Consider the following 27,335-nt stretch of genomic DNA (forward strand, 5'->3'; position numbering starts at 1 on the left):
TTTTGTTGCTTAAAGGACCATCCAGCTCCTTTGATCAGAACATCTTTCAAATAAAAACATTCAGACACCAAACTAAAGGAAACAAAAGCTTATTGCCCCATGCAGGTTTCCTGAAGCTTATGTCTCTTCATCATGTTTCACGGCAGACACTCAGAGTCCATTACGTCCGCCTGCAGAGGATGTGGGGTTAAGTGGTGGCAAGCAGAGTGAAGGAGGAGGCGAGGCCTGTTCGCCGACAGCTGGTACGGGTGATTAGACCCTGTCGTGATGCAGGAGAGGCATCAAAGCTCTTTAGGGAGAATCCCCCTAAACAGGAGGAGGCAAGGACACACGCGACATCGACCAAATCCCGATACTTCCTGGTTGCTGAAAATGCCCACAAACCGGGCTTACTGGTGCAGCCGCGTTTCAGGCTGCACAGCGCAGACCATCTGTCTTCCTCAGACTCATCACCAGCCTGTGGATTACCAGTAGCCGACATCATCACGCTTTTTCTCTCCGAGATGCGGGTAACACTGGAGTTTCATTAGATTAGTCTGGGTGTGGAGGTTAATGGAGCTCCTCATTAATCTCACACACTAATTGCTGTTGTCTCTGCTGTTCTCCTGGCTTGTATGTCATTGTATCTGTCACATTACAGGGCAATTACGCTAATTTCAGCTCGACGGTAAGTATCAGATGTTTCATAGGTTTTAAATCAGCACAAGAAGGTGATAAAGGAGAAGCGTTTGAAGGCGGAGCTGTCAATTTGTGAGCATCAGTCAGAAAGATGAGATTCTGGAGATTAACTTTTTTTAATTTTTTTTTTAGGATTATCAAAAAGCAAAAAAGGAGAGAAAAAATATAAGACAAAAGGGGCTTTTTTTGCAGATGCTTTATTTCTGTACCCTTGCTGTGGCCAAAAATTAACCAACTCACCCAAATTAGAGGTGGTGCTTCAGTGTGTTTACACACACACCAACGCACGTATCCCGTCCCTGGATTACAGTAATCCAGGGGGTATTTTTAGGACTTCATGAGCACAGGCAGACTATCAAGGAAAACAGATAGCTGTCATATGACCAGCTGGATTTTACAGGAATACAGTTAATTATGTCGCGACCTGCATGAGTCCAAGCTGATGCAGAGAGCCGGTTCTGGACGCAAAGGCAGATCAGATATCTGGGAGTTCACGGGGAAACCCAATCTGAGTCACTGGGTTACAAATCCAACTTCTATCTGTTGTTATGCATTTCCAAACACATCTAAATCCGGAAATTCATTAGTAACCTTTTATTGAAATTACTGATTCAGTTTACACAGGTTACAGGTAAAAAATATAGACATATTAGGCTCAACTGGAGCACAATTTAATTTTGGGTTAAAAATATATCAAAATGTATATAAATAATGATGTCAGGTTGTGGTTTCTTTAATCAGAAGCAGGTGTTGTAGAAATGCTGGTCTTTTTTTGTTTTTTAATAACCTTAAAGTGGGAATAAATGTAAACATAAAGCCGATCTGATTAGCATCTTACACCCACACACTTTAATATCTGCTAAAAACAAAATAAAAACTTTTACTAAAACTACAATTTAAATAAAACAGAGCACTTGAAGGGAGGTGTAAGCAAGAGAAATCAAATTTGAGTCACTTAAAGGGCAGGATGAGTTTGTAAAATAGAAAGTCAGACATTATTGAACAGCAAGAAGTGAATGAAATCCAGTATTTAGCAGGAAAACAGTATTTGAAAAGTGTTAATATTTTATGCACTGTCATTTATTCAAATTGAGCAGATCTAATGGTATTGTTGCATCATGCGCATTTTTAGTAATTTCAGGTTTTAAATTGACAAATATGAACTTAAAAATGTTTGATTAATGCCATGGTTTCACAAATTTTAATTTAGGTGTGCATGTTTCTGCCAAAGAGTTTCAAGAAAACGTTAAACCACTTCTATTGTTTAGTATTTGTTGAATTCAAGAAGAGGGGTTTAACAAGACGGTCTTTCAGTGATTTTTCTCACTAAATTAGAGATTGTTTTGTTGGGAATTGGACCAAAATATTAATGTAAAAAGTCTGGTTGACTGTATTTTATTTTGAAGGTGTAGAGAAAATAAATACATAACCCAGAAACCAAAACGCATCGTCTGAACTTTTTGTTTGACTTTGAAACAAAACACAGGATGGATTTTAATATGAATATAATAAATATTGTAGGATAACAAGGATTTTTACAGTCATTTAGGATGCAAAACAAATGTAAATCAGACACTCATATTTAGGTTACATGTTTCTACATCTCTGCTCAGTGAGCCAGGAGTTTTTTATTCATTCCTCCACTTTATTAATTCTTATTTTTCTCATCTTTGCTGGTTTTATCATTATTTTTTGTTCAACACTTGAGTCTGTGGCAGTTGTTTTCATATGTGCTTCATCAATTAACTGATGAAAATATAAATCATAGCTCAGTATTCAAGCGGCATCTCCGCAGATCAGCCAAACTGACCCGCTCTCTCCACACAGGTAGGTTCCCATCGCTTTACAGGTGATTATACTGGTTTATTTGGTTGTTAGAAAATTATATTATGGAGATTTTTTGTCTTGAAATTCAACTCATGTCTCCAGAGTTTGAATATGTGTTTATATAGTTGACATTTTCAGAAAGTGAGCAACAAAAGCAGATTTTGACAGACAAACACAATGAAACATTTTAAGTGCATCTTTGATTTCACCAAAAACAACACTTTGTCCCCTCCTAGTGGCTAAAAGTTGATTAAAACAGTCCAGTCTTTTTGAAAAAGTTTGAACAAATGTCTATTTATTTTAATAATTAATTCAAAATTTAGTGGATAATGTATTCTGGACACAGAAATGTGACTAAAAAAAACCCCCAACAAAAACTAAAAAATAAGATAAAATATAAATGTGCTGCCACAATAGCAGTACAGCGCATGTGACTGCAGGGGGCGCCAGTGTCTCATGGTAGGAGGTGCTGAGTGGATTTTCAAGCCAAATCTTCTCTGTGATTAATATCTATTGGGAAGAAAAATCCAAGTCAAACATTACCTTATGTTTTCTATTTTCAAAGTGTGGGGATGAATATTACCTGTAATAATTGGGTTTGAAGGGTCCGTGTTTGCTGATGCCAAGGTACTGGGCCTGCCCCTCGGTCAGCTCTGTTACATGAGCGTCAAACATCGGCAGATGCAGACTGGCTACATATTCATCTGGAAGTACAAACGACCAAGTTGGCATTTAGGTCTTAGATTAAATGTTGAGCAGACCTGACATACGTAGGTCCAGCATGAAAGATAAAACTTGCCCATCTTCTTTGGCAGCAGGTAAACGTCCTGTTTGTACCGTCCTGCAGGTGCGTTGTACAGCTCTATTAGAGCCAAAGCCTGAAACACACCAGCGGGAAGATGAAGGCAAAGTTAGGCAAAAAAAATAAAAAATTAAACAGCAGGTGATATACCTGAGTAGAAGCTGTGACGGAGAGGACAAATGATGGCACCGTGGAGCAGCTCAGGTTCAGCAGTCGACCCTGAGGGAAAAGCAAAAAACACAAAAGAATAAAATTATCACAAAAAATTTGAAATATGAAATAGAAACCATGTCAGATGCTAACAATACTATTCATGATGATAACAATAACAACAATAATAAGAAAGTGAAGCAAAACTGAGTACACAGTGCTGTGCAGAAGTGTTTCCACGTCTTGTGCCTTCAAGCTTTTTGTCATCTAATCTATATACAGGTCTGGAAAAAAAATTTAAAAACCACTTGAAAATCAGTTTCTCTCATTTTACTTTTCATCTGTATATGTTTGAGTAAAATGAACATTGCTCTTTTATTCTATTAACTACTGACAACATGTCTCCCAGATTCCAAGCAGAAATGTAGTATTTATTTGCAGAAAATGAGAAATGGCCAAAGTAACGAAAAAGATGCAGTGCTTTCAGATGTCAAATAATGCAAAGAAACAATTTTGTATTCATTTAGAAATAACGATAATAATCTAACTCAGGAAGAGTTCAGAAATACATTTTTGGTGGAATAACCAGGAGGTTTTCAATGGGGTTCAGGGCAGTGGACTCTTCATTTTTTCAGAGCTGCATGTGTTTGCATGGGTGACTGTGGCTCTCATGTAAAGCACAGTGAGTCAGTCCATTTATCATCAGTTATTCAACATGTTTAAGCTGAACTGGGTTAAGGAACTCCACTTTCTGATCGCACCGTTAAAGTTTGACGGTTTATGGTACCATAAACTTTATGGATAAAGAAAACTGTAATTCTCCATAGTTAATGTTTACAAGTTATCAAAATCCTGTCCTCAGAAAATTGAAGGTGCAACATTTCCTTCAGCTCTATCTCCCACTGTGGGGTCAGAGGTGAATCCTTGTCTGAACCTCTGATGAAGCCAGAGTCCAGCCACATGGGCAGCATCTCTGGTTGCCGTCTCATTACTGCAGGTTCCTCCCTCCTGATCAAATCACATCTGATCCGCCTGCTTCAAAACGGTTAACGGTCTCCGCATGCTCAACGCGGCCTCTGTCAAACTCATAAATACGAGAGACCCATCACCGCACGCAGACAGGCTGCACTAGCGGTGAATAATCGTCGTCATCGGGTGGTAAAAACAGCTTCGTCACCTCAGCCAGGAGGACGACCCGCTTGCCGTCGGGCCAGATGATGTGGTCCACTTGAGGCCTGACTCGATGCCACTTCAGCTCTCTGGTTCGCAGACTTGCCTGAGAAGAGGAAACCTTGCATTCAAACACTCGAATGCTCACAAACACATGATTTAGACTCAGACAGTTTTTACCAAATCTATCTCAGTGTTAGAGTGTCCCATGTTGCAGACGATGCAGCCACTCCTCATTCTGTCAAAGTGTTCCCGAGTTACCACGTTCTTGTTGCCTTGAAGGAAACGAAAAGACGCACTGTCTTGCAAAAGTATTTATATTTCTTGAAGTTTTTCATATCCGACACAAACTTTTATGCATTTCATTAGGAATTACAGGTATGTTTTTGGACTGTGAAAGTACCTGCAACTTCTATAAAAAAAGTCCCCAGGATTTAAGCCCTATGACACAGGTGTCAAACTCAAGGCTTGGGGGCCAAATCTGGCCCGCCAAAGCTTTTTTGTTATTACCATCAAAAAGATAAAGGTGTGCATAAACATTATTTTATCAATCAAATCAAAGCAGTTTTTATCTGTTAACTGAAAATTTACATCAATCAGTCCCTCCACTTTTCTGTGAATTATTGTGGAAAATTCACGTAAAATCAACAAATCCCTGCATTTTTTCGCACTAAAACAAAGATGTGAGTTTATTGTGGATTTTTGGCAAAAATTTTGAAAAATGTTGGATCCAAGTGATTGTTTACTCCAACCTGCAGGTGGATGTAAAACATCTGCCTGACCTTTACTTGATTTATAATCCATAACAATACAGAGAGTAATAAAAAGTCCTATTTCCCATCATACAAAAGTGCAAATATTTCAAAATTAGTATCACAAACACCTTGAATCACAAAAACAATTAGAAAAATCCTGGAGTGACTGAAAAGATCTTCAATATTATTTAATTTTAAGAATTTATTTAGATTTCAACAGTTCGTTAACTGGGTTTTAGCAATAGATTCTGGCACAACCTGCCCTTTAAGAACATTCCTGATCTTGATTTGGCTCAAAATTAAATTGAGTTTGACACCCCGGCCCTACGAGAATGAGAAAATGTTCATTTATGAACTCCTAATGTCATTTTTACATTAAAATATTAAGAGGTCAGTAATACCTGTGCAGGTGATCACCATGTCTGCATGTCTGATCCCTTCACTCAGTGTAATCACTCTGAGGCCATCCATGCTGGGAAGAGGAGGACGACAGGTTAGTTTTAAACACTCGTTCATTACGTATAAGAGGGCGGGAGATTTCCCGTCATGGCTCATAAAAGCTCCCTCTTGTCATACCAGGCCTGAAGGGCACAGATAGGATCCACTTCTGTCACGTAAATGACGGCGCCCAGGCCTTTCAGAGCGGCGCAGCAGCCTTTGCCGACCTGCGAGGAAACAGACCAGCAAAAAAGGTTGGCAGAGCAGCTGAAAGATTTCGAGTTTTTATCCAAAAATCCAGCACTGACCTCGCCGTATCCACACACCACCACCTGCTTTCCTCCAAACATGACATCAATCGTTCGCTTCAACCTGGAAGAGTTCAGCTGGGGTCATTGCGGTTCAAGTCGCCCCACCTGTTTGTGGTCACAACACAACTCCTTACCCGTCCAGTATGGACTCCTTGCAGCAGTAGAGGTTGTCAAACTTCTGCTTGGTCACGGAGTCGTTCACGTTCATGGCAGGGACGCACAGTTTGCCGGCTTTGGACAGCAGGTACAACCTGAAACACCCACAGAAACATGTGCTTTGGACTGGAGTTCAGATTAGTTGATCCGTGGTGCGTGGAGAAACTAACCGATAGATGCCCGTCACGCTCTCCTCCACGATGCCTTTGAGCTTTTTGAACAGGCTCGGATGCTTCTTGTAGATCCACTGGGTCAAATCACCGCCATCGTCCAGAATCTGGAAGGAAAAACGTTCAAAATTATCAGCCTGGGGAAACATTAATAAAGACCACAAAAATAATAATGCAGGGAAGTCTGGCTGTTGAAAGCTTAAAGCTAAAGAAGCGAGGGAAGAGTTCAACCATTTTTATGTCCTGAAGTTGTTGCCACATCATCATAACGTCCTACGATGTGATCTGACAATTACTCTGTATTGTTGTCTGTTTAGTGAGTTACAATATGACACCTCAAGGTACTCGGCCAGTATTTCCTGTTGAATGTGAGCTTTCATCCTGGCGTAGTGGAAAACACTCTAATGTCTCAAACTAGCTAATGATCTGATCAAATTACAAACAGCAGTTTTTGAGTAAGTTTCAGAGCTGTGAAGAAAAAGACCTGGTTGTGTTGAGCTTGAAGTCACAAACTGATGAAAGGGATATTCTCTTTTAACAATTAATATTAAGAGGTATGATTCATTAAAATCAGAAATGTAATTAACCCCATTAAGCATTTTCAACAGCACTGTAAAACATTTCAAGGTGGTTTAACTTGAAAATGAAAGTCCATCTGCTGCCTTGAAAATGCAATTCAAGTCAACAAGAAAATTATTTTTGTTTTGGAAATTAAAGCTTATGTAGTTAATTTAACAACAAGAGACAAGTTGTCTAAACATTGTTTCATAAGTTCATTAATCTTAAATTGTTTGTTTTAACTTACTGCTGTGATTTAAACCAAAAAATTATTTCACAATATGCAAAAAAAAAACCTGCCCTGACCTCGTTAAAGAGCACACATTTCTCTATTATTTTCATTCACAATATCAAGTTAAAATAACTGGTTATTTTACATCAGAACAATGTAAATCCTTGTTTCAAGTTCCATGAACAAAATTTCTGATCTGATAATGAATTGTATTAAACATTACAATGAATTCTGATCAAAAACATTTAGTGTGAACAGAACATTATTATCCTCAAGTTTTGTAATCTGAAAATTGCATTAAAATAAACTTTTGCCTTAATAACGCAAAAAAATGTAACATACAAAACATGCCGCTAAGCACTCTGGGAAATACTTCTGTCTTAAGTGTTAACCTAAAAACTCTCATTTATTCAACTCTTGGAGGTTTGACAAAATGAATCAAAAGTTAACACAACTTACGTTTATCAACGTACGTTTCTCTGTCACAAACTCACACATTTAGGTTCGAAAATTAAAGCTCGCTAAATGTATTTGACTTAAAGAGTAGAAGATCGTAGACTCAACTAAATGAGGCTCAAATGTTTCACAGTGAGTCAACATACCAAGTTAGGCTCCCAGGAGTCAGCGGCCACGCATCGGTCTATACACCACCAGAAGTCATCCTCCGACTCTCCTTTCCAGGCAAACACCGAGATTCCTGATGAACACCGAGCCACAAAGAGGGTGAGGTCATTAAATGACAAAACAGAGGGAAACAACCGTGTGGGGTTGATGTAGCTGGGGTTCACCTCCTTCAGCCAGAGCAGCAGCCACCGCATTCTGAGTGGAGAAGATGTTGCAAGCGGCCCATCGACACTGAGCCCCCAACGCTGCCAGAGTCTCAATTAACACCTAAGCAACGACACACCGACGTGGTTAGTGCATATTTACTGGATTCAATCATTTAAATGCTCTTTTAACCCTACATGTCCTAAATTTAAAATGACAAACTGGATATTTTTGCTTATTTTAATTCTTTAAATATCCGGTTGGTAAATATATTTGCCTATTTATCCATACCAACTGGAACTTTCAATATCTAGCAGTTATTTTTGCAATGTACCGTCTATTAAAATAGTGCCCCTCAGATTAATTTCGCTCCCTGCAACGGCAGGGTTGAAGTTACCGTAATAACCCGATATTGGCTGGAATGCACAACGTCTCCCCCTTTCAGAAACCGTTGGAATTTTTCAGATAGCAAAGTGTGGCGGAATTACGGTAATGCAAATTTGGCTAGATCGATGGTGTTTATGACTTATTAAATGTTTTAAATGAATGTACTGATTTAAGCTTGAATAATAAGACACAAAATGATTTCTTTCTGTTTTAACACATTAAATCTAGGAGTAATTCCAATGTGTGCGTTCATTTAAATAAAATTTGATTTGATATGATTTAACACAAAATATGTTTGATACAAAAATGTATCCAAATCAACCTGGTTCTATGAATTATTGTTTCATTATCAAATAATAAAATAGCACATACACCACAGACGTTGAGCTCAACTTAACTAGTTTTAACCAAAGTTTGATTACTGCCTGGCTTGTAGAATTAAAAAAATCACCTAGTTATAACAGTCCAACAGCAGGAAGTAAGATAAAAACAAATTAAAGAAAGTAAAGAACAGAAAAACAATTTTACTTTTTGTGCATACAATATGTAGTCACCTCACTTTCTAACAAAAACAATTCAAGGATGAAGCATTCAATCAGATGAAGGTTTTCTGTTCACCAAAGAATCATCTTTGCACTGCAGAAGTACTGATTTATGTTGTTAAACTCACAGGAATAAAGTCTGAAGGGCTAAAAAGCAACAGGTCAGAATAACTAAATTCTCTTCAAAATTACAATTTTCCAAAATTTCAGTATAAACTCTAGCAATTTTATACTTGCAAATTCTGCCTGCTGTGGGATTTTCTGAACAGATGTAAAAGTTTTACTGGACTAAATGAAATCTCCTAAAGCAGCTGAACAACTAAGTCAGTTGCAGTTTGTGCAGAACTGACCGCTGTCTGTGCAGTGATGTGTGTGCATCCCACGACTTTGGCTCCAGCCAGAGGTTTCTCTCCACCCGCTCTTTTCCTCAGGATCATCAGAGCCGGCATTCCTGAAGTTCGGGATACATAGATATTCATAAAGAACTCTGTTCCCTCTTTCCATTTGAGTAGCTTTTCCTGAAATGATGAATGAGGGCTGCATGACATGTATTTGTTGCACCTTGCTGAGCGATGTCTATTTCTTTGCGCCCAAAAGGAGCCTGCTTGATGTTTTTGATGCAGAAGTCCGTCAGGCCCTGGGAGGTCTTCTGCAGCTTCTCTTGGGGAGGGCATTCATCCTCAGAGCTTACGCTGCCCACTGCATCGCAGAAATAAGACAAAACACTCTAAAAGAGTCGTCTCAACACTGACACACAAGGTTTACTCAGGACTTGATTTCCCTTAGATTATATCTTCTTAATCTGACCTCAGCCTTTGAAGTCTATACAAATCCTGGCAGTGACTGACACATCTGAGAACGGTGATAAGTGGCAAACTGGAGGGATTCATTTTAACAAACGATCTTTTCTTTTAAAATTAATCTGAAGGAGAAGCTAATCCTCGGAGCATCGGTTTCCAAGTGAAGGATGTGGGGTCAGACCTGAACTGAAGCTGTCTGCAGACGACTGGGAGACAGAGTGAGACAGAGGCCGAGGTCCGGCCTTGGTGGGAGGCTTGTTGAATTCCTCTTGCTGGTCACTGACCTGAATTTTCTGCAATTCAAGAGAACAAACGACACAGGCAAATGAAATAATCTAGGGTTTAAAAAGACATAAAAACATCCACAGGCCACGTAAGGACTGTAATCAGTAAATTAGCACAACCTCATTAACATTAGTTGTTTCTGCTCACCATCCACTGTGCATGCTCAAATGCTGAGCTGCTCTCACATGAGTCCCACCTGGCCATGTCCTCTCTCTGCCTGATCCTGAAGCTCAAACATTTACTATTCCTCTCCTTACTTCCCCTCGTTCCAGTATTCACCTCGCCTCGCTGTGCAGACTTTTATGCACTCTTCATCACAGACACACCCACCTTCAAAAACTAAATCGGGGTCACATGTTTTAGAGGATTACAGCTGGAAACTCTGCAGTCAGAAGGAATTTGCATTTTCTCTCGGTGACAAAGCGAAATACGTCAGAAATTACGTAAAAAAACAACAGTGTTCGACTTAAAAAAATCAACTCGAAAGTAACACGAGTTAAGGATTCACACTGTACCAAGAGAAGACTGAAGCAGAGAGAAAACCTGCTTCAAAAACAAGACCTGAGCAGCTACAGTGCAAATCTGTGATGTGAGTTTTCCTTACATTTTGTTTCGTGCAGTCTGAAGTCTTTCTGATCTCGCTCCTCTTACTCATCTTACTCCTCTGTATTGTTTGCTTTTTCCCCACATTCTCTTTGTGATACTTGTGAACCCTTCCCACCTTCTGCATTATTACAAATTACTGTATGCTGCTTGTGATTCTTAGAACCTCTTTATGATATCTCATCATCTGGCTTCCCTGTATTTTATTCTCAGTTTGCCTCGTTGTACCTGAACACTCCTCCAAGAGCATTAATCCGTGTCTGCTCATAAAATTTGAGATCTTTGACTTCATGCCCTGCAGCTAGGTCAATTTTTGAGAAAACCTCGTAAAATTTTAAATAATTTTCATTGTGACATCTCAGTTTGGAAAATAGTGTCGGAGAAGCATCTAAAAGCTTCACCAAATATTTGGTTCAGGTCTAAACCTAAAATAGTGAAGTGACAAAACCATGGAAACATGAGTAATATTCAAAGTTTGAATACATTTTCTCATGTCTGCAATTGAAGCAAAGCAAAAGACAGACAAGACTGGATGATTTTAACTCCCAAAACATCCCCTGCAAGAGAACCAGGGCTGTCAATAAACGTGCCTGGTGATGATCTGCTTTTAACATGTTTAATCACTGTCAAAATGATTTTAAATATAAAACCATGGTTTACCCTCTTCTGATGTTGTCCTCAAATAAAAAAACAAAACACACACAGCAGTTACAAAATTCACCCATGCATGAATGAAAATGATTTATTCTCTCTTCTAAAACTTGAATTAAACTTCTTCGCTGCGGCGTTAAAATCAAAGTTAAAGAGAGTTCCTTAGACATGCTGCAGGAAGACACATGTTCTCCTGAATATTTCCCTCATTAATAAGATGACTCTAGTTGAGCTACCGCTTAATCTTTAGCACAGGAAGACATTAAGCTGTGACTTGGAGCAGCTTGAAAGTTAACTTAATGATCCAGAAATAAATACTTGAATCCAGGCCAGCTATTGTAAAAGAACTGGAGATTCTTTAACCCAAATTAACTCAAAATACCTCAAAATGAAACAATAATTTTACATGAATCCCTTTCAGACACTCAACAATAACTGACGTGTTTTTATATGAACAAACAAACACTCAAACAGCTTATGAATCTGTCCTATTTGAAGCCCTGACCCTCCGTGAGAAGAAGAATAAGAAGCTGTGGTACCGTGATACAGATGGAATGCACCGTCTCCTGCTCCTTTGCTTTGGAAACGTTCGCCAGGTTGTACACTTTCTTCATGTTGTGCCGAGCGCTCCCACCGTGACACTGAACAGCCACACAGAGCTGCAATCTGACACTGCGAAACTTTTCACTGAGCCAAAACATTACGTCACGCCCACGCCCAACAGGTGACAGAGGACAGAGGGAATAAATAATGAACTCTTTGTGGACTCAAAGCAGAAGAAGCTCAGGAAAAGATGACGGGTAGAGTTAGCGTGAATAAGATTATGTTGCTCGGAGAGAACTCTGCTCTCGGCGGACAAAGAGACGGCAGAAAGATGGACGTGGACAGGGTGGGACAGTAAGGCTGAGAGAAGCGGGACAAAGTGAAAAAACAAACAAAAAACACACAAACTGTTGTTGCATTCAGAAGAATACCTGCTACTTTATTTATTTACTCTAAATGAGACCGAAGAGCTTAAATTGTTTTCTACCACATGTTTGAAGCTGTTGTGGATCTTAAATGGTATTGATGAAGAACGTAGATTTGAATTTTTGTTGTTGAGATTTTTTAGGTCATTTTACTTTCATTTCCTTATTGTTTAGTAGAAAGGTCTTTAAACTGTATGACTTTGTTATCCTTCAACAAGCCTCTCACAATAATTTTATGGAGATTTGCTCCGTTCCTCCTGACAGAGCAGGTTTGTAGGCCATCTTGCTCACATGCATTTTCTACTTTGGCAAGCCACCCTCACTAGAGCTGTGAAACATTTGGTTTAGTCTGAATAACCCACAGGGGGATAAAGAATAGTGTTTCTCCCTTTTTTAATGTAAAATCTTCACATGTTGTTCATTGCGATCTAAGGGCATTCCCTTAGATGCCCTTAGATGTACATAAAATTCCAATTTTAATGTGCCACTTGTTTTTTGTTCTATGCCATTTTTTAAACACCAAATCATATTTATCTCAGGCTCACAAAACGCTTCTCTTTCCTGAACTGCACGATGGTTAGATTTTCCCATGTTGGTGTAATACGTAAACTTCATTTGAGTATAATACAAAAAAAAGCGCTGAGTTTAAGGTGTTGCCATAAAAATGCATTCTCAGGATTACCTCCATTCACAATTAAAATATTGTGAATTGACCTATAAGAAGCAGACATGATCAAGAACATCATAATCTGTTATTTTGTAGTTTTTTTAATGTGTCTAAACCTCTAAATTTGCAAAATGTAGTATTCAGATTTAATATCACACATTAATGAAAGGTTATCCATCTTTTTGTTGGCATAGGAACTCTTGTAGCCCCATCATGACAAGATCCAAACACTTTTGTCTTTTTTTTTTCTACAAAAGCATTAAAAATCATTTATTTCATTTGATTTGTACTCTCAACACCTGTGAGAGTCCTTTCTTATCAGAGAGCGAGTGACGCATGTGGTGAAACATTTCTAGAGGCCTGCAGCATGCGTCTGAAATCATTAACCGCCTGAGTAGATGCAGATCCACAGATGTGATTACAGGAGCTCGTTATGTTCTACGCTACTGTATTATAAGCAGGCAATAAAAAAAAGAAAGCTCTTTGCTCACCATGTTTGTCTTCAACGCCTCGGCCTCGGTGGCTTTCAGCCCCAGTTCGGACAGTTCTGCCTTGTCTCTGAAATGAGGCGTCCATCTGCTCTCTGCTGCCTTCAGCATCCTCAGCAGAGTTGGGCTGCATTTTACTGCTCTGTCTTTGGCAGCTTCTTCTGTGTCCTCCTCTTCCTCTTCAGCTCTCTCCTCTGTGTACGGTTCTGGAAAGTCTTCGGGTAATGCCAGATCCATCCAGGAGCCGCCTTTCTGGTTCTTGTCCTTCGCCATTACCCCTGTGCTCTGCTGGAATGAAGTGATTTCGGTTTGCTCGCCCTCCGTCCTTTACCCACATCATATTTCCCCCTGCGAGACATGTGTTAACCCCAAACAGCAGCACTGTCTGGTCACTTTGACAAACTACAGAGCAGGTAATTGGTCCTTGATGCAGTGTGTACAGGGTTAATACTGATCTGTGTCCTCTTACAGAAAAGTATAACTTTCATTAGTATAATCGTGTCTTACTCATAACAAAACTAAGCTGTTAGACGCAGCGATCTGCCCACCGTTAATGGTTCTGTCCACATTTGAACCGACAGATCTTTGGTTGTGCTCTCTCTGGACTTGCAGAGTTACTTCTTGCTCCAGTGTTGACGTTGATAACATTGGCACAAAACCCAATAAGAGTGGTAAGACTGGAGCCCCATTGACAGAGGGAGACATCTTAAACAAACAGGTATGGTGACTCTTTTGCTTACAATAAACCCCAAAAGCATCAATAGAGGTCCCATGTTGATCGACTGTCACACTAACACCAAGATGGAAAGATTAGACTGTGCTGGCTCAACATGCACTGATTAATATGACAGTCTTAAGCTGACACATAACATTTAATATGATAATATTAAACTTCGGAGCTTTTGTCAGTAAAAGTATGTCTTGTAGCTCATGCAAAGCTATGCAAAAGTATCCAGAGCCCTTAAACTTCACATTAGTCTTAATCCAACCATGAACTTGAATTCTTTTCACTGGAAAGGTGATTGACCAACAGTAGGTGGCGCTCATCTGTGAAGTGGTTCTGGTTGCATGTTTTGGGTTGTTGTTTATCTTATAAACCAAGTTTGAAGTCTTCACCAACTTCTAACAGGTTTTCTTTGAGGATTACGTCATTAACGTCATGTGAAAAGTGTGCATGTAAAAATTTAAACTGTGGCTTCATTGACCAGAGCTCCTCCAGTCAGATGTTTGCCGTCTTTCCTGTGTGGCTTGTGACAAACTTCTAAAACAACTTTCTTTCAATTTTGGCTGTTTTTCTCACCACTCCTCTATGTAGTCCACATTTTTTAATACATCTTGTGTCAGCACAGATTCCACTTGAGCTTTAAATATGTGTTGAGGAATTTTTTTGATTCAAATTGACATCCCTTATTTTTAGTGCTGCAACACGACAAAGCAGCCCAAAGTTTAATTTTCAGGCCTTCATTATTTAGCTTCTGAGGGCAAAATATCAATGACACACAGCTTCAAATCCACTAGAGGGCACAACAGTTTTTTTTTTCCACCGTTTACCTCCAGAGCTAAAACTCGGAAGATTATGAAACTGCTTATGATGTTGAACCAGATCAGCTCACTTGCATTTCTAAATAAAATAGAGGTCACAAGACTCATATGTATATAGTTAGTGTACACATTTAAACATTTACAACATTACAATCAATGGACTCCAGAGGTGAACAGGGACAAAATAAGACTTTCACAATAAGACTCCGCAGAGCTAAAAAATCTTTTGGGAATTAAAAACAGTAGCAGGTTTTTGTTAAAGTATAATAAAGTACACAGACAATTTTCCATACTTTAAAAGAAGGTGCGCAGGAACCAACAGAATCCATTTTTGGCTGTTTCAGCTTTTACCTTTATTTTCATTAAGGGAATCTGTGAGCTTCAGCTCCGTTCTAGGCGTGCAACGATTGTCCCCGAATGTTCTTGTACTGGCACAGGAGCAGTTGCTTGAAGGTGATCTTGAAGGTGTCGTTGCAGAGAGCGTAGCAGGCGGGGTTGACGGTGCTGTTGAAGTAGCAGAGCCAGTACGTTGCGCCCCACACTGTATCTGGGACGCAGGCGTTGCAGAGTGTGAAGAGAATGACCACCACGTGGTAAGGCGTCCATGAGATGATAAAAGCAATCATGACGGCCATGATGGTGCGCGTCACTTTTTTCTCCCTGCTAGTACTGTACCTCTTTCTCCACTTATCAATAATTTGTATGTTCGTATTACGACAAGAAACCTGAGGGACGAGAGGAGAAGATGAAGGTTTCCATGTTGACTATTTTTAGGTTCCAAAGTTGTGTTTGTTTCTTGTTTACTGCATTATGAATAATAATTATTCCTCTTCAAACAAATGTCAAGTATTTACAAATTAAGAATCTTAAAAAAGGTTTAAAGGCTACTACAAAACGGAGTAAATTACTTACTGTATGAGATTTTAACTAATTTCTTTTACTGCAGATTTTAACTTGAATAGGTAAACACATACTACAATTTTAGAAATTATTTTATAGTCATAACTTGGCAGTGTAAACTGAGCAAAACCAACTATAGTAGGCTCTATAGGGTCTGACTCTCCATACCCACTTTAACATAAAGCTGTCGTACTGCTACAGGGACTGTCGAGGCGCCAAGGCATTCTACCAACAACCCACCGTGTTTTTGTTGATGTTGACAGGAAATGTAAAAATATTACTGGGTTGTTATGTTACTGGAAGACATTGTCGACAATATGTAAACCCACAAAAATAGTCTTAAAAACAACAAATCAGAAAATATAAATTATTTACACTTCTGTTATATCCAAATAAAGTCAGCAGCTCCTTAAGGCCCCTAAGACCTGCAGGGGCCCCATAAATGCTAATATTATAACAGAGCACTAATTTAGAAATTTAACATTTGTTTATTCAGAATGACAATGACTAAGTGTTTTTAGCAGATAAATTCAAGGATTTTAAATTGTTTTAACATTTAAGTTTAAGATTTTAAGGAGCTGGTGCAAAGAACAATCTTCATAGTTAGACTGCTTTGTTACGACAGCTACTATGTGATGCTATGAATTTAATTTTTGAGTCTGAGTTCTGCTGGTTCACAAACTCAGTTAGCTACAATTACAACTGAGTGCTTCTAAGGTTGGCCACTTAAACTACACTTCCTGTCTCAGATTTCTCTAAATCGGTAGCTGAATCCTGTGAAGATGGTGCCTGTGTTGGAATTTTACTCACAGTTGAACTATTCTTTAATGTGTTAGATCCTTTGGAAGTCGAAGCACTGACAGTCTTCGATGAAGTGTCCGTCTGGTCTACCTGCAATTCTCTGAAGACTACACTGTGCTGCTGCAACATTTCCTTCTCCTCCGCAGCTGCATCCTCCTCCTCCTCCTCCTCCTCCTCATCCTCCTCCTCCTCCTCTTCTTGTTTGGTTGTGATGTTTGGGAGGTAGACAATATCTGATAAACTTCCACTTGATGGTCTCCTGCTGTTCCTCCTCGAGCTGTCATAGCTGGTCTTCACGATCCGCCAGTACAAGTAGGCCATGACGCACAACGGCAGAAAGAAAAATAAGATGGAAGTCACGAACGTCGCCCATGGGTTGAAGATGAACTGGCAGTAGCAGTAATTAGGGGGCACAGGTTTCCGTTCTTCAAAGAAGTCCCAGAACAAGATTAAGGGAGTCCATATAAGGAAGGACAGGGTCCAGGCCGCAGTGATCAACATCACGGCCATTGTGGTGCTACGATGTGCTGGGTAGGTCATGGGTTTGGTGATACAGAAGTACCGGTCAAAGCTTATGAGGAGCAGGTGCAAGACTGAGGCGTGGCCGACAGCATAATCAACAGTCAACCAAATGTCACACCCCAACGTATCCCCAGGCCAGTAGCCAATTGAAATGTAAATGGCATAAATGTTTATGGAGAAGACCCCGGTAAAGAGGTCCGTACAGGCCAAACTGAACAGGAAGTAGTTGCCGACGGTCTTCAGGTTCTTGTTTACCTTTAAAGCAATGACACGGAGCAGGCTGTCAGATCCTAATCTTTTTTGTGCAGTATAATGTATGTTCTCTCTATTAGATTATCCTGCACAGAAGAACACACGCTGTATTCTTATCTCTAAGTCTGGTTATGTTTTCAAAGTGTGCAGGAATGGATGGTTGAGTCAGACTCATTAATTATGAAAGATTAAAAAAAGGAAGACCCCAACCTTTATGGAGAGCATAATCAGGACGTTCCCGGTGATAGTGACAATACTAAGAGCTACACCTCCCATCAGGATGAACACTATATCCACTTCATTGTATGGGCTCCTTGAAAAGAGGCCGGTGCGTCTGCTGCCAGTCACGTTAACGATGGAAGACGCATTCACAGTCTCCATCCTGGCTGATGTCGCACTCAGAGTCTTCAGGCTTCAGTCATTTCTGCACAATTCCTGATAATGACAGAGATTGTAAGGGAAATAAATCATTGCGTTTAGCTGTGTTTTCCTTCATGTTCTGTCATGTTTGTTTTCACAGATCATTATGTGCTACACTCGGGTTATAAACAATGTGCAGGCTGTGGGAGTGTTTCAACAAGCAAGGCCCACATAAGCAGAACACACAGGTGTGACAGGAATAAAGGCTGCAACCGGAGTGTTTACTAGGCAGCACTTACATAAGGCACACCAAAATGAAACTAGGTTAAAAAAACAGGATACTGTGAAACAAGCTGTTTTAATTGAGTTATGAAAGACTATGTCATGCGGCGCACAAACATATTTCCACTGGGGCGATCCACATGTAACATCAAGGCACTCATGGTGTTGTTTGGTAACATGCATAAAAGCTTCTGCATAAAAAATAGAGATGCTTCCATAATACATTTCTACAGGACTGATTTAACCGTTTTAAATCAACAAAAAATAATGAGCTCTCTTCTACTCTGTGAACTATCACTACAGTTGTTGTTGAGCTGGAAAAAACAGCAAGAATAGAGATGCAGCCTATAAACAATACGATTATGTTTTGTATGCTGATCAGTTGCTTACTGCTAAAACCTTGTAAGTGACTCCTTTAGGCCTCATGAGAACATCGTACTGTACCTGAGAGACGTTTTCTTCCTGCTCTTACAGCAACATGAAACTTCATTACAGGGTCTCTAACTTCATCACACACTGATCAAAGATCGGTTCTGGGACGATTCTGTCACAGATAAAATTAGATGTTTATATAACAGGACAGAGAAATATTTTGGGAATTTAGTGCTTTGGAGTCTGGAGTTGTACTGTACATGTACATACATAATCTGCTTATGGATGCACTAAGCTGATTCTAAAGTTTGAAAACTAATAAAGCTAAACCAAACAGACATTATAATTTATTTGAGTGAAATAGTCACATTAAGGCAAACCATAATAGCAGGGTAAAGATCTGGGGAATTAAGGCAATTCAGAGTAATTGACTCCCACACATTGGCAGGCACAATTAGCAGTTCTTTTGCACAAAAGCAGAAGCTATGAATGAGGCACGATTTATAAAAGTACAAAGTTTCAAAAGCACCTCTTGTTCTAAATAATCTTTAATTTTCTTAGGAAAGAAAAATCTCGATTGATTTTTTTTTTGTTGCTTTTTTAAAATGTATTAATTTCATGTGCACAAGTGATGTAATGTCAATTTACCATCTACACATACATTTATTTTAATAAATGTATATTTTGCAAACATTGTACTTTATATAAGTCATAGGTGCACATCAAGTGAATTCAGGGGCGGATCTAGAAAAATATGTATGGGGTGGCAAGAGGGTGGCAGGGACTTTTTCAGGGGTGGCAGCATATATATATATATATATATATATATATATATATATATATATATATATATATATATATATATATATATATATATATATATAGTTTTTAATATTTCGTATTAAAAACAATACGAAATATTGTTTTTAACTTGCATTGTTTCAAAATGAGCTTCATGGAACACTGAGGCTTAAATACAATTTAATGTAGTATAGTTAATTATTTTCACATCTTTCGTACTCCTGCTAATTGATATGCATTACTGATATGCATATCAATTGACATGCATTGTGTCCAGAAAACTATTTTATCCCAATACAGGACAAGGAGAAATCTGTCACAAAAATATTAGTAGCACCATCATTTGGTGCACAGCTTCAGTTATTACAACTAAAAACCAGCGATCAGGCCCGAAACCTGGGAGTAGTGATGGACTCTGACCTGAACGTTCAGAACCTCATTAAGACAGTCATAAAGTCGGCCTTCTATCACCTGAAGAACATCTCTAGGATTAGAGGACTTATGTCTCAGCGCGATCTAGAGAATCTCATCTTTAGCCGCATTGATTACTGCAACAGCGTCTTCACAGGTCTGACTAATAAATCAATCAAACAGCTGCAGCTGATCCAGAATGCTGCTGCTCGGGTTCTCACTAAAACCAGGAAGATAGAGCACATAACACCAGTTTTAAAGTCCCTACACTGGCTCCCTGTAGCTCAGAGAATAGACTTTAAAATACTGATGTTAGTTTATAAATCACTGAACGGTTTAGCACCACAATACCTTAAAGATCTGTTATTACTGTACCAACCGTCTAGACCCCTCAGATCTTCTGGTTCTGGTCTGCTCTGCATCCCCAGAACCAGAACCAGACGAGGAGAAGCAGCATTCAGTTTCTATGCACCACAGATTTGGAACAAACTTCCAGAAAACTGTAAAACAGCTGAAACACTGGGTGCTTTTAAATCTCAACTTAAAATTCACCTGTTTAGAGTTGCTTATGGCTAAATTAGGGTTAGAGTGCGGGTTTTGATGTCTTCCATGTTTTTATGTCTTTAATGTTTTTAATTTCTTCTTCTTTCTTTTTTTTTTAATCTCTCTTTCTCACTGATTATTTCTGTTTTTATTTTAATTATGTAAAGCACTTTGAAATGCCTTGCTGCTGAAATGTGCTATACAAATAAAATTTGATTGATTGATTGATTTGCTATTCGATATATCTATTAATAAAGATTAGAAAACTGATGTTTGATAAATTCTCCATGATATAAATCTATAAACAGTTTAGTTTATGTTAGTTCTGTCAAGATACAAGAAAGGGTGAATATCTACTTATATTGGTCAATCGTTTTATTTTAAATATGCTGTAGGAGCCATAGTTTGACAACTGTTATAAATATCACCATGTTTTTAGAACACAGGGGATTAGCTCAGTTTTTGTCTCTTGTTTTAGGAATTGCAGTGGCTGCAGTGAGCCACAATAAAGGTACAATAAAGCTGATAAACAGGTGAAAAACCAAACAGAACCACTTCTGACTGTTCGCAAAGCCAAACATCCAATAAAAGTTCCACCAAGCCTCTACTAAGGCGCTGGGGTCAAGATTCTAGACACAGGCAAAAGAATCAATCAATGTTCAGACATATTGATTGTTCTTGATGATTTATTTTCCTCTTTCACCAAACAATTACAGACATCAAACTTTCATTTGTTCTCATGCTACCACTCTTAAAAACCATCGGCCCCAAACCCAAATGCCTACTGGTCCTTCTCCAGGCCCCTGCACTTATCTATGTGGACTGACCCACATTACTTCCTGTCTAAATTTAAAAAATAAATAAGAAAATAATAAAACAAAAAAAATCTAATTAACAATTATCAACCTACAAATAAACTCTGTAAATAATACAAAAAATAGAAATTTAAGAATAAAGTAACAAAATTCAAATGGATAATAAAATAAAGAAAAAATAGCTCCAACAACTTTTATTCTGCCTTTTCTCGCTCTGTGTGTCGGCTTTACGCGGACCCGTTGCCATGGCAACCAACAGATAACAGCTCAACGAGCACCTAGAGCAGAAATAACCGCCTGAACACAGCGGCGGTTGATTAGCTGATTTAAACAGCTGCTCTACTGATGACGTAGTGGGCGGGTTGACCCGTTTTAGTGCTAACGGAACCAAAACACACTGAACTGCGCAGCACATGTTAAGGTTATCAAAGTCAGTAGCAGGCTAACAGTTAGGCTAGTATAACTGACCCACTGCTCACTTGTTCAATCTTTTCTTTAAATTAAAAGTTTTCCTCACTTGTGAAATCTGAAGCCCTTATTACCATTATCTATGGTTGAATTAACTGCTAAGCATCGCGTCCGTTGTTCTGATTCTTTGCGTGATTGTGGTAGTTTCCTTACCACCAATATTCCTGACTCAATGGACAGCAATGGCGCATGTCCAGTCCAGTAACATATACATCTATCAATGCTGCTGCCTCGCGCTCTGTCCTTCTCTCGCACTTCCCGCTACTTAGCAGTGGGTGTCAGGTTACATTGTGTTGCATTCATTGTTGTCGGGGAAAAAAAGAGTTTCATGCGCTTAATGTCCGATTTGCCGTAACTATTTATTGAATTCATTGTCGCTAGCTGGGGTGGTGATATGTTGGGATTTTTAAGAATAAACACAATTATAAAGAATTTGAAAATAATAAAGTTATGGTATTTTTTGGTGTGGAGGTTAACATGGAGCTACAAGCTAAATTCTGACACCAGACAACAAAGGCCTTGCTACTTAAAATAACTAACACACTGATATCGCATAAAATAATCACGGCGCTAAACAAACCGCACAGCATTCTGGGGGATGTAGGCAGAGGAAAGACTTGAGCCACTCAACCATGTCTCTGCGCTCTACCTCTCAAGGCTAGTGAAGCAAAATTGGTGACATGAACTCATACACATGAATACGTATGTCTATGACATCAACTACTCACTCTCTCTTTGGTTACCTAGCAACAACCTGTTGAATAACTTGCTTAAAAATAAACTGTTGTGTGGAGTGAAAACTGTGGACAGAATCGGAAAGTCACGCCATTAATTTGTCAATATTTCAGATATTTGAAACAAACAGAAAAAAACACCGAATCAATAATTATTAATGTCGACTGACATGAAACGATTATATCTTGACACGTTTTTTCAGCCATGTTGTCCAGCATTACAAGCGCAACATTATTATTAACAATTAAGAAAATACATTTATCCAGAGCACCATTAACACAATGCTAACCAGAGCTACCGTAAATAAGCATGATGTAAAACAAAAGAACCGGTGGCAAATAATGAACAGAAAAAGTAAACAACAAAAAAGACCAATATGGAAGTTCAAACTAATAAAACAGAAACTGTAGCTCACCCGTCATCTGTAAAATCATCCGCAATGTCATGCAAGATGAAAAATTCAGTCACGTTTCCTCTTCTCTGTCGTAGTCCTTATCAACTTTATCACCATAGTCACCTAAAACTGTCACGCACTGTGGCAGGCGGCAAAATTCTGAGTGCCCCAAAGTCATTAAATTAAGCGATGCTGATTGGCCAAATATTTATTATTTTCTCCTAGCAACTACGCGTGATTGGCTAGTTAGTTTCAATTCTCGGGGAGCTATCAGAAGTGCCCCAGGAGTAAAAGGCAAGCGTCTGAAACCTTCACGAGCCACTTTACCCCTTCTTCATCCAAAGAAAAATAATCTGGAGCCGCAAAACATCACACAGCTTATAAAGATGGACAAGTTTTATTCATTTTCTATTTCAACCTGTTATATTATGACAGGTTAGAGATCAGAGACATCAGATAATGTCCATGTGTCGTTGTGATATCTTGTATTAAAGATAAGGTGTCACTTCTAGGTAGTTTTCATGGAGGTGTCAATGTCAGTGAGAAATTTAACATCAGGCTGAAATGCAGCCTCTTTCAGAGGTGTAAGTAACATGAAACAAGTTTGTGCATCCACAACTAAAGAGGAATAAAGACATAGTATTATAGTATTAACATGGAAACTATTTATATAAAGAAAGGGAACACATTTGGTAAAAATATTAGATTTTTTTTTTGTGCAGGCAGTTAAGAGCTCTGTGTTCTTTACTAAAGTGTAATCAAGTTAATGAAGACATACTCCCTGGAATCAGGAAAATTGGGGCATCCAGACTCTGGCTATGTTCCTGGTGGTATGCTGAAACAATTTAGTTCACTGCAGAAAACAAGATCTAAAACATTTAGTTTTGCTTTCATGTACCAGATTTCCTAAATTAAAATGTTTTCATTCAAGCAAATACTATAACTATATGACAAAAATCTAACATTTTTTAAAACCGCTAATTTTCAATGGTCTTATCTTATTTTTGCAAGCAGACAGCAAAATATGTCTAATTTGTTGTATGATAAGTTTGCAAAATGTTTACAGTGATTGCTCTTACCTGCAAGACCGTGACAAAAATCTGTGAGGATTCACCTCGTCCACAGGGAATCACTGAGATGAGCTGCTTTAGTTTTGTTCCTTCGTGCTGTAAATGATGTAGACAGAGCAGCAGAAAGTACCCTGCATGTGGATGATACTCCTCCTCTGGAAGGGTCCAGTGTGTGCTAAAGAGAGTGACAGTTCAAATAGGGAGGGGTCATGTTGTTCTGAATCCCTCAAGCCAGGGCTGCATGTTTAAATTAACAAGAGACCAGGACATAATGGGAGAAATGTCTGAGAGCTCTGGCCTCTGCAGCACAAAAACACAATAATCTCTCGTTTCCAAAGTTCTAGGCAATCAGGAGGAAAAAGCATCAATGAACGTAGAATATAATGAAATGGTAAAGTTCTACTGAAGAGGACAACAGAAGAGGGCCACCCTGTTTCTCTGCTGCTGCAGGACTTTAACCTTTAAGACTAAAAGTCTTAAAGGTTAAAGCCAAATGCCGACTGCCCTGGTCGGTGGATAGTCTTACTTTGATGGAGTTACCACTAAAGATAATTTCCACACAAAACCATTTCATGATTTGAAAACCAGAAATATTTCATTAAAAAAATTTAACCAGTCAATCAACACAGATCAAGCAAATAAAGCAAAAAAAAAGAAAAGAAAAGAAAAAGGAACATAAACCATAAACATTTCTTATCTTTAATTTATCTCATCATTAGAAATGGTGATTGATATTTCAAATACCTCTAGTCACTAAAAAGCAGCTAAAAAAAAGAAAAATATGCATATTGAATATAAAATGCATAGATGTTTCAGGTCCCCTCAGACAAACATATTTTTGTTGTAGATAGGATCTCTGGATCCTGAGAATACATGTTTGTCTTCTTTCAGATTAAAATGTAATTTGAGGTATTCCAGATTTCACATTTTTCACTCACAAATCTCAACCTGACCAACATAAATTCAGAAAAAATCTTAAAGCCCCTTGAGGCTTGGCAAAAAATTGCAAACAAGAGACAATTTTAGTGATTCTCAGAAAAACCCAGATTTCCTGGAGATGCATGTTGATTGTTGTTTCATGACTCTGCTGCCATCTAGAGGACGGATCTCTCTCTGCGCATTCACACGTACCTTACTTAAAGGCTCAATAAAACACATTTTATTGTCAGGGATTGCGCGTTGAAATGTGGGTGGATTAAACTGATAATAAATCATTCTGTAATATTTTACAAAGCCTTGTTTTAATTAACATTTAAACATAAACTTGTACTGTTGGGTCATGCTGATTTTTTTTGCCTTTCTTTTGGTTGGTATCACAATCACAATCTTTCATTTCTGAAAATAACCCAAAATCTTCACGAGGCCTTTGTGGCAGATGGAGGTGATATGTTACCATGGAGATGGCAGCGCTGTCATTGTGTGACGTATGTATAAGGCTTAATTACTGTGGCCAAAGAGAGGGAGGAAATGACGGGTCTGGATGGTTTTATTGAAAGGATCATGGCTCGGATCAAGAATTATCTGTGAATCCCTTCCTGCTGAGTTTGATGACTTTGAAACATTCTCCGAGTTCAGACATCGCTTCCTGTTTCAAGGCTGTCCGCTTTTGATAGTTGTTATTAGTAAAGTCATTTCGGTATTTGGTATTCAGAGCACAGCAATTTAGCTGTCTCATTCAAAATAACATAATTCATTATTCATTAAAATAAGGATGCTCAAGTCCAGTCCTGGAGAGCTACTATTATGCAGACTTTAGCTGCACCCCTGCTCCAACACACCTGAATAAAATGGCTGAATTGTCGGTCTGCAAAGACCAGGTGACGACCCTCTGATTTGATCCAGGTGTGTTGGAGCAGGTCTGTACCTTAATCCTTGATTTAAATATCAAGTGTAATCAGTAATAATATTAATCAGATTTATAAAATAGATAAAGTGATCAGAATAAAGAATTTTCACTTAAAATATTACTTGTTTAATGTTCTATGTTGGGATTATTCATTAATACACAATCCAGCCAATTTCCAGTCCAGCAGTTTCAAAAGTGAAAAAAAAAATGAACTGACTAGTTTGTATTAAGGTAATAATAACACTAAACAATAAAATTGACACATTATTTGTTGACCCCTGAGGACACTTTACCATTGTACAGTAACAAGAAGGAAATATAAACAAAAACACTTAAACACACACTACTGAGATAGATCTTATAACAAACAAAAATCAACAAAAACACATTTACATAAAGTAGTAAGTAAGCATTTTAAAACAAACATTTTTAAAAGCTGTTTGAAATGAATTTAAAAACGGGTAATAAAAGCATAAAACAATAAATGCATTAGTGCAGTTGAGAATATTATGTGCAAGAGATGGGGCAAAAGATGTCAAAATTTACATAATTTACACTAGCTGACTTTTAATTCTTCATCCTGCAGCACAGTGGATGATAAACACACACTAATGAGTCTCACTCTGTGTCCCTGATCTCCAGGAAGCAACTGGATCACTAGTTTGCTGATGAGCTGTTCCGTCATTGCACCATTTATCTCTCGCTATTAAAAAAGTCAAAACATTTCCTGTTGCCTGGGGGTACACCGACATGGCTGTGCCATGGCAGCAACAATACACCCTCTACCCCCCCATTCAGAGAAAAACAAATCCGCACACGAGCCTTTGGTGCTCCTGACTGGTGTCACGCTGATGATTAATAAAAAGGATCAGATATACTGACTACGCTTGCGCCGTGCATGCAAAGACAAATCTTTCCATGTTCATTTCGAGTGGAAAAATGATGGCACTAGTTTGCATGATGTTGAGGTCATCTGCAAAGAAAATCATATGTAAAGTGAGGAGATGAATTCTGACCACATGTCAACCCCTTTCCATCCTGTGTGTACACAAGTAATAGGAGGACACAAACTTTAATTTGAGATCAAACTGAGTTTGATCCTGAAATGAGAAAACATGGAGAGCAGGATTTTTTTTTCTTTCACTTTTTGTGAAACAGCTCGCGCTCAGTCATTCAAACAAATGACCCATAAAATAAACTAACACATGCTCAGTCATATAATTTAAAAACAATATTTTACTACCTCTTTGTTTACTTTGGCTGGGCAGATTTCTACTGCTTTAGAGCCGGGGCTAATTTGAATTCATGGATGTGGTCACCACAAAGCTCAACCACAGGGTGTAACCCTCATTTGGGAGCTTATCCCTTCACCTCCTGACAGCGGCACGGCAGGCCTTTCCTATCAGAGCAACCCCCATTTGGCTCGTACCTTCTCTAAATAATTAAAAAGAAATTCCGAGCCCTAAATCAGATTTGGGTTCCGCTTTTTGTTTCCCTCTTTGGTTCTTCACACATGGAAGTACTTCCACACTTATGGAAGTACTCATATCCCTTGAATTTTTCCTCATTTTGTTTCTGATTAAAACCACATATTTGAATATATTTGATTGGGATTTCTAATGATGGACCAATACAAAGCAGTGCATAATTTGAAATGGGAGTAAAATGAAAGATGTCCTTTTAAAGGGTTTTAAAATACAAAGGATGAAAACTGTGGTCTGCATTCAGTTTTGATTCCTTTGAGTCAGATAGTCCTAAATAAAATCCAGAGCAACCAATTTTCTTCAAAGTCAACATCTGTAAAACATATTCCAA

General features: G+C 38.6%; 2 protein-coding genes across 7 annotated transcripts; both read right to left on the reverse strand.

Annotated features, from left to right (window-relative positions):
• Positions 1–2,057: 2,057 nt before the first annotated feature.
• On the reverse strand, positions 2,058–14,008 carry LOC103466078 (S-adenosylhomocysteine hydrolase-like protein 1). 5 transcript variants are annotated; one of them, XM_017305056.2, is made up of 17 exons: positions 13,410–14,004; positions 9,926–10,037; positions 9,506–9,643; positions 9,295–9,395; positions 8,036–8,138; positions 7,850–7,944; positions 6,458–6,564; positions 6,266–6,382; positions 6,129–6,192; positions 5,959–6,047; positions 5,784–5,854; positions 4,808–4,902; positions 4,635–4,733; positions 3,458–3,526; positions 3,305–3,383; positions 3,089–3,209; positions 2,058–3,015 (listed from the first exon to the last, which is right to left on the reverse strand). In XM_017305056.2, exons 1-17 carry the CDS (start codon positions 13,677–13,679, stop codon positions 3,009–3,011), a joined length of 1,737 nt encoding a protein of 578 aa, XP_017160545.1. In that variant the 5' UTR covers positions 13,680–14,004; the 3' UTR covers positions 2,058–3,008. The 5 variants fall into 5 exon arrangements, with proteins under 5 accessions (XP_017160545.1, XP_017160546.1, XP_017160547.1 ...); XM_017305057.2 differs by lacking the exon at positions 13,410–14,004 and adding an exon at positions 11,823–11,932; XM_017305058.2 differs by lacking the exon at positions 13,410–14,004 and adding an exon at positions 10,177–10,560.
• A 1,264-nt stretch (positions 14,009–15,272) lies between these two features.
• LOC103466077 (muscarinic acetylcholine receptor M2-like) lies at positions 15,273–22,791 on the reverse strand. Of its 2 annotated transcripts, XM_008411426.3 has the most exons (5): positions 22,626–22,790; positions 18,510–18,609; positions 17,634–17,858; positions 16,659–17,426; positions 15,273–15,673 (listed from the first exon to the last, which is right to left on the reverse strand). In XM_008411426.3, the coding sequence occupies exons 3-5, from the start codon at positions 17,802–17,804 to the stop codon at positions 15,341–15,343; spliced, it is 1,272 nt and encodes a 423-aa protein (XP_008409648.1). In that variant the 5' UTR covers positions 17,805–17,858; positions 18,510–18,609; positions 22,626–22,790; the 3' UTR covers positions 15,273–15,340. The 2 variants fall into 2 exon arrangements, with proteins under 2 accessions (XP_008409648.1, XP_008409647.1); XM_008411425.3 differs by lacking the exon at positions 18,510–18,609 and having other exon boundaries at positions 22,626–22,791.
• Positions 22,792–27,335: the final 4,544 nt, after the last annotated feature.

Source organism: Poecilia reticulata, chromosome 6 (assembly GCF_904066995.2).
Source record: "Poecilia reticulata chromosome 6, P_reticulata-male-v2, whole genome shotgun sequence".
NCBI lineage: Eukaryota > Metazoa > Chordata > Actinopteri > Cyprinodontiformes > Poeciliidae > Poecilia > Poecilia reticulata.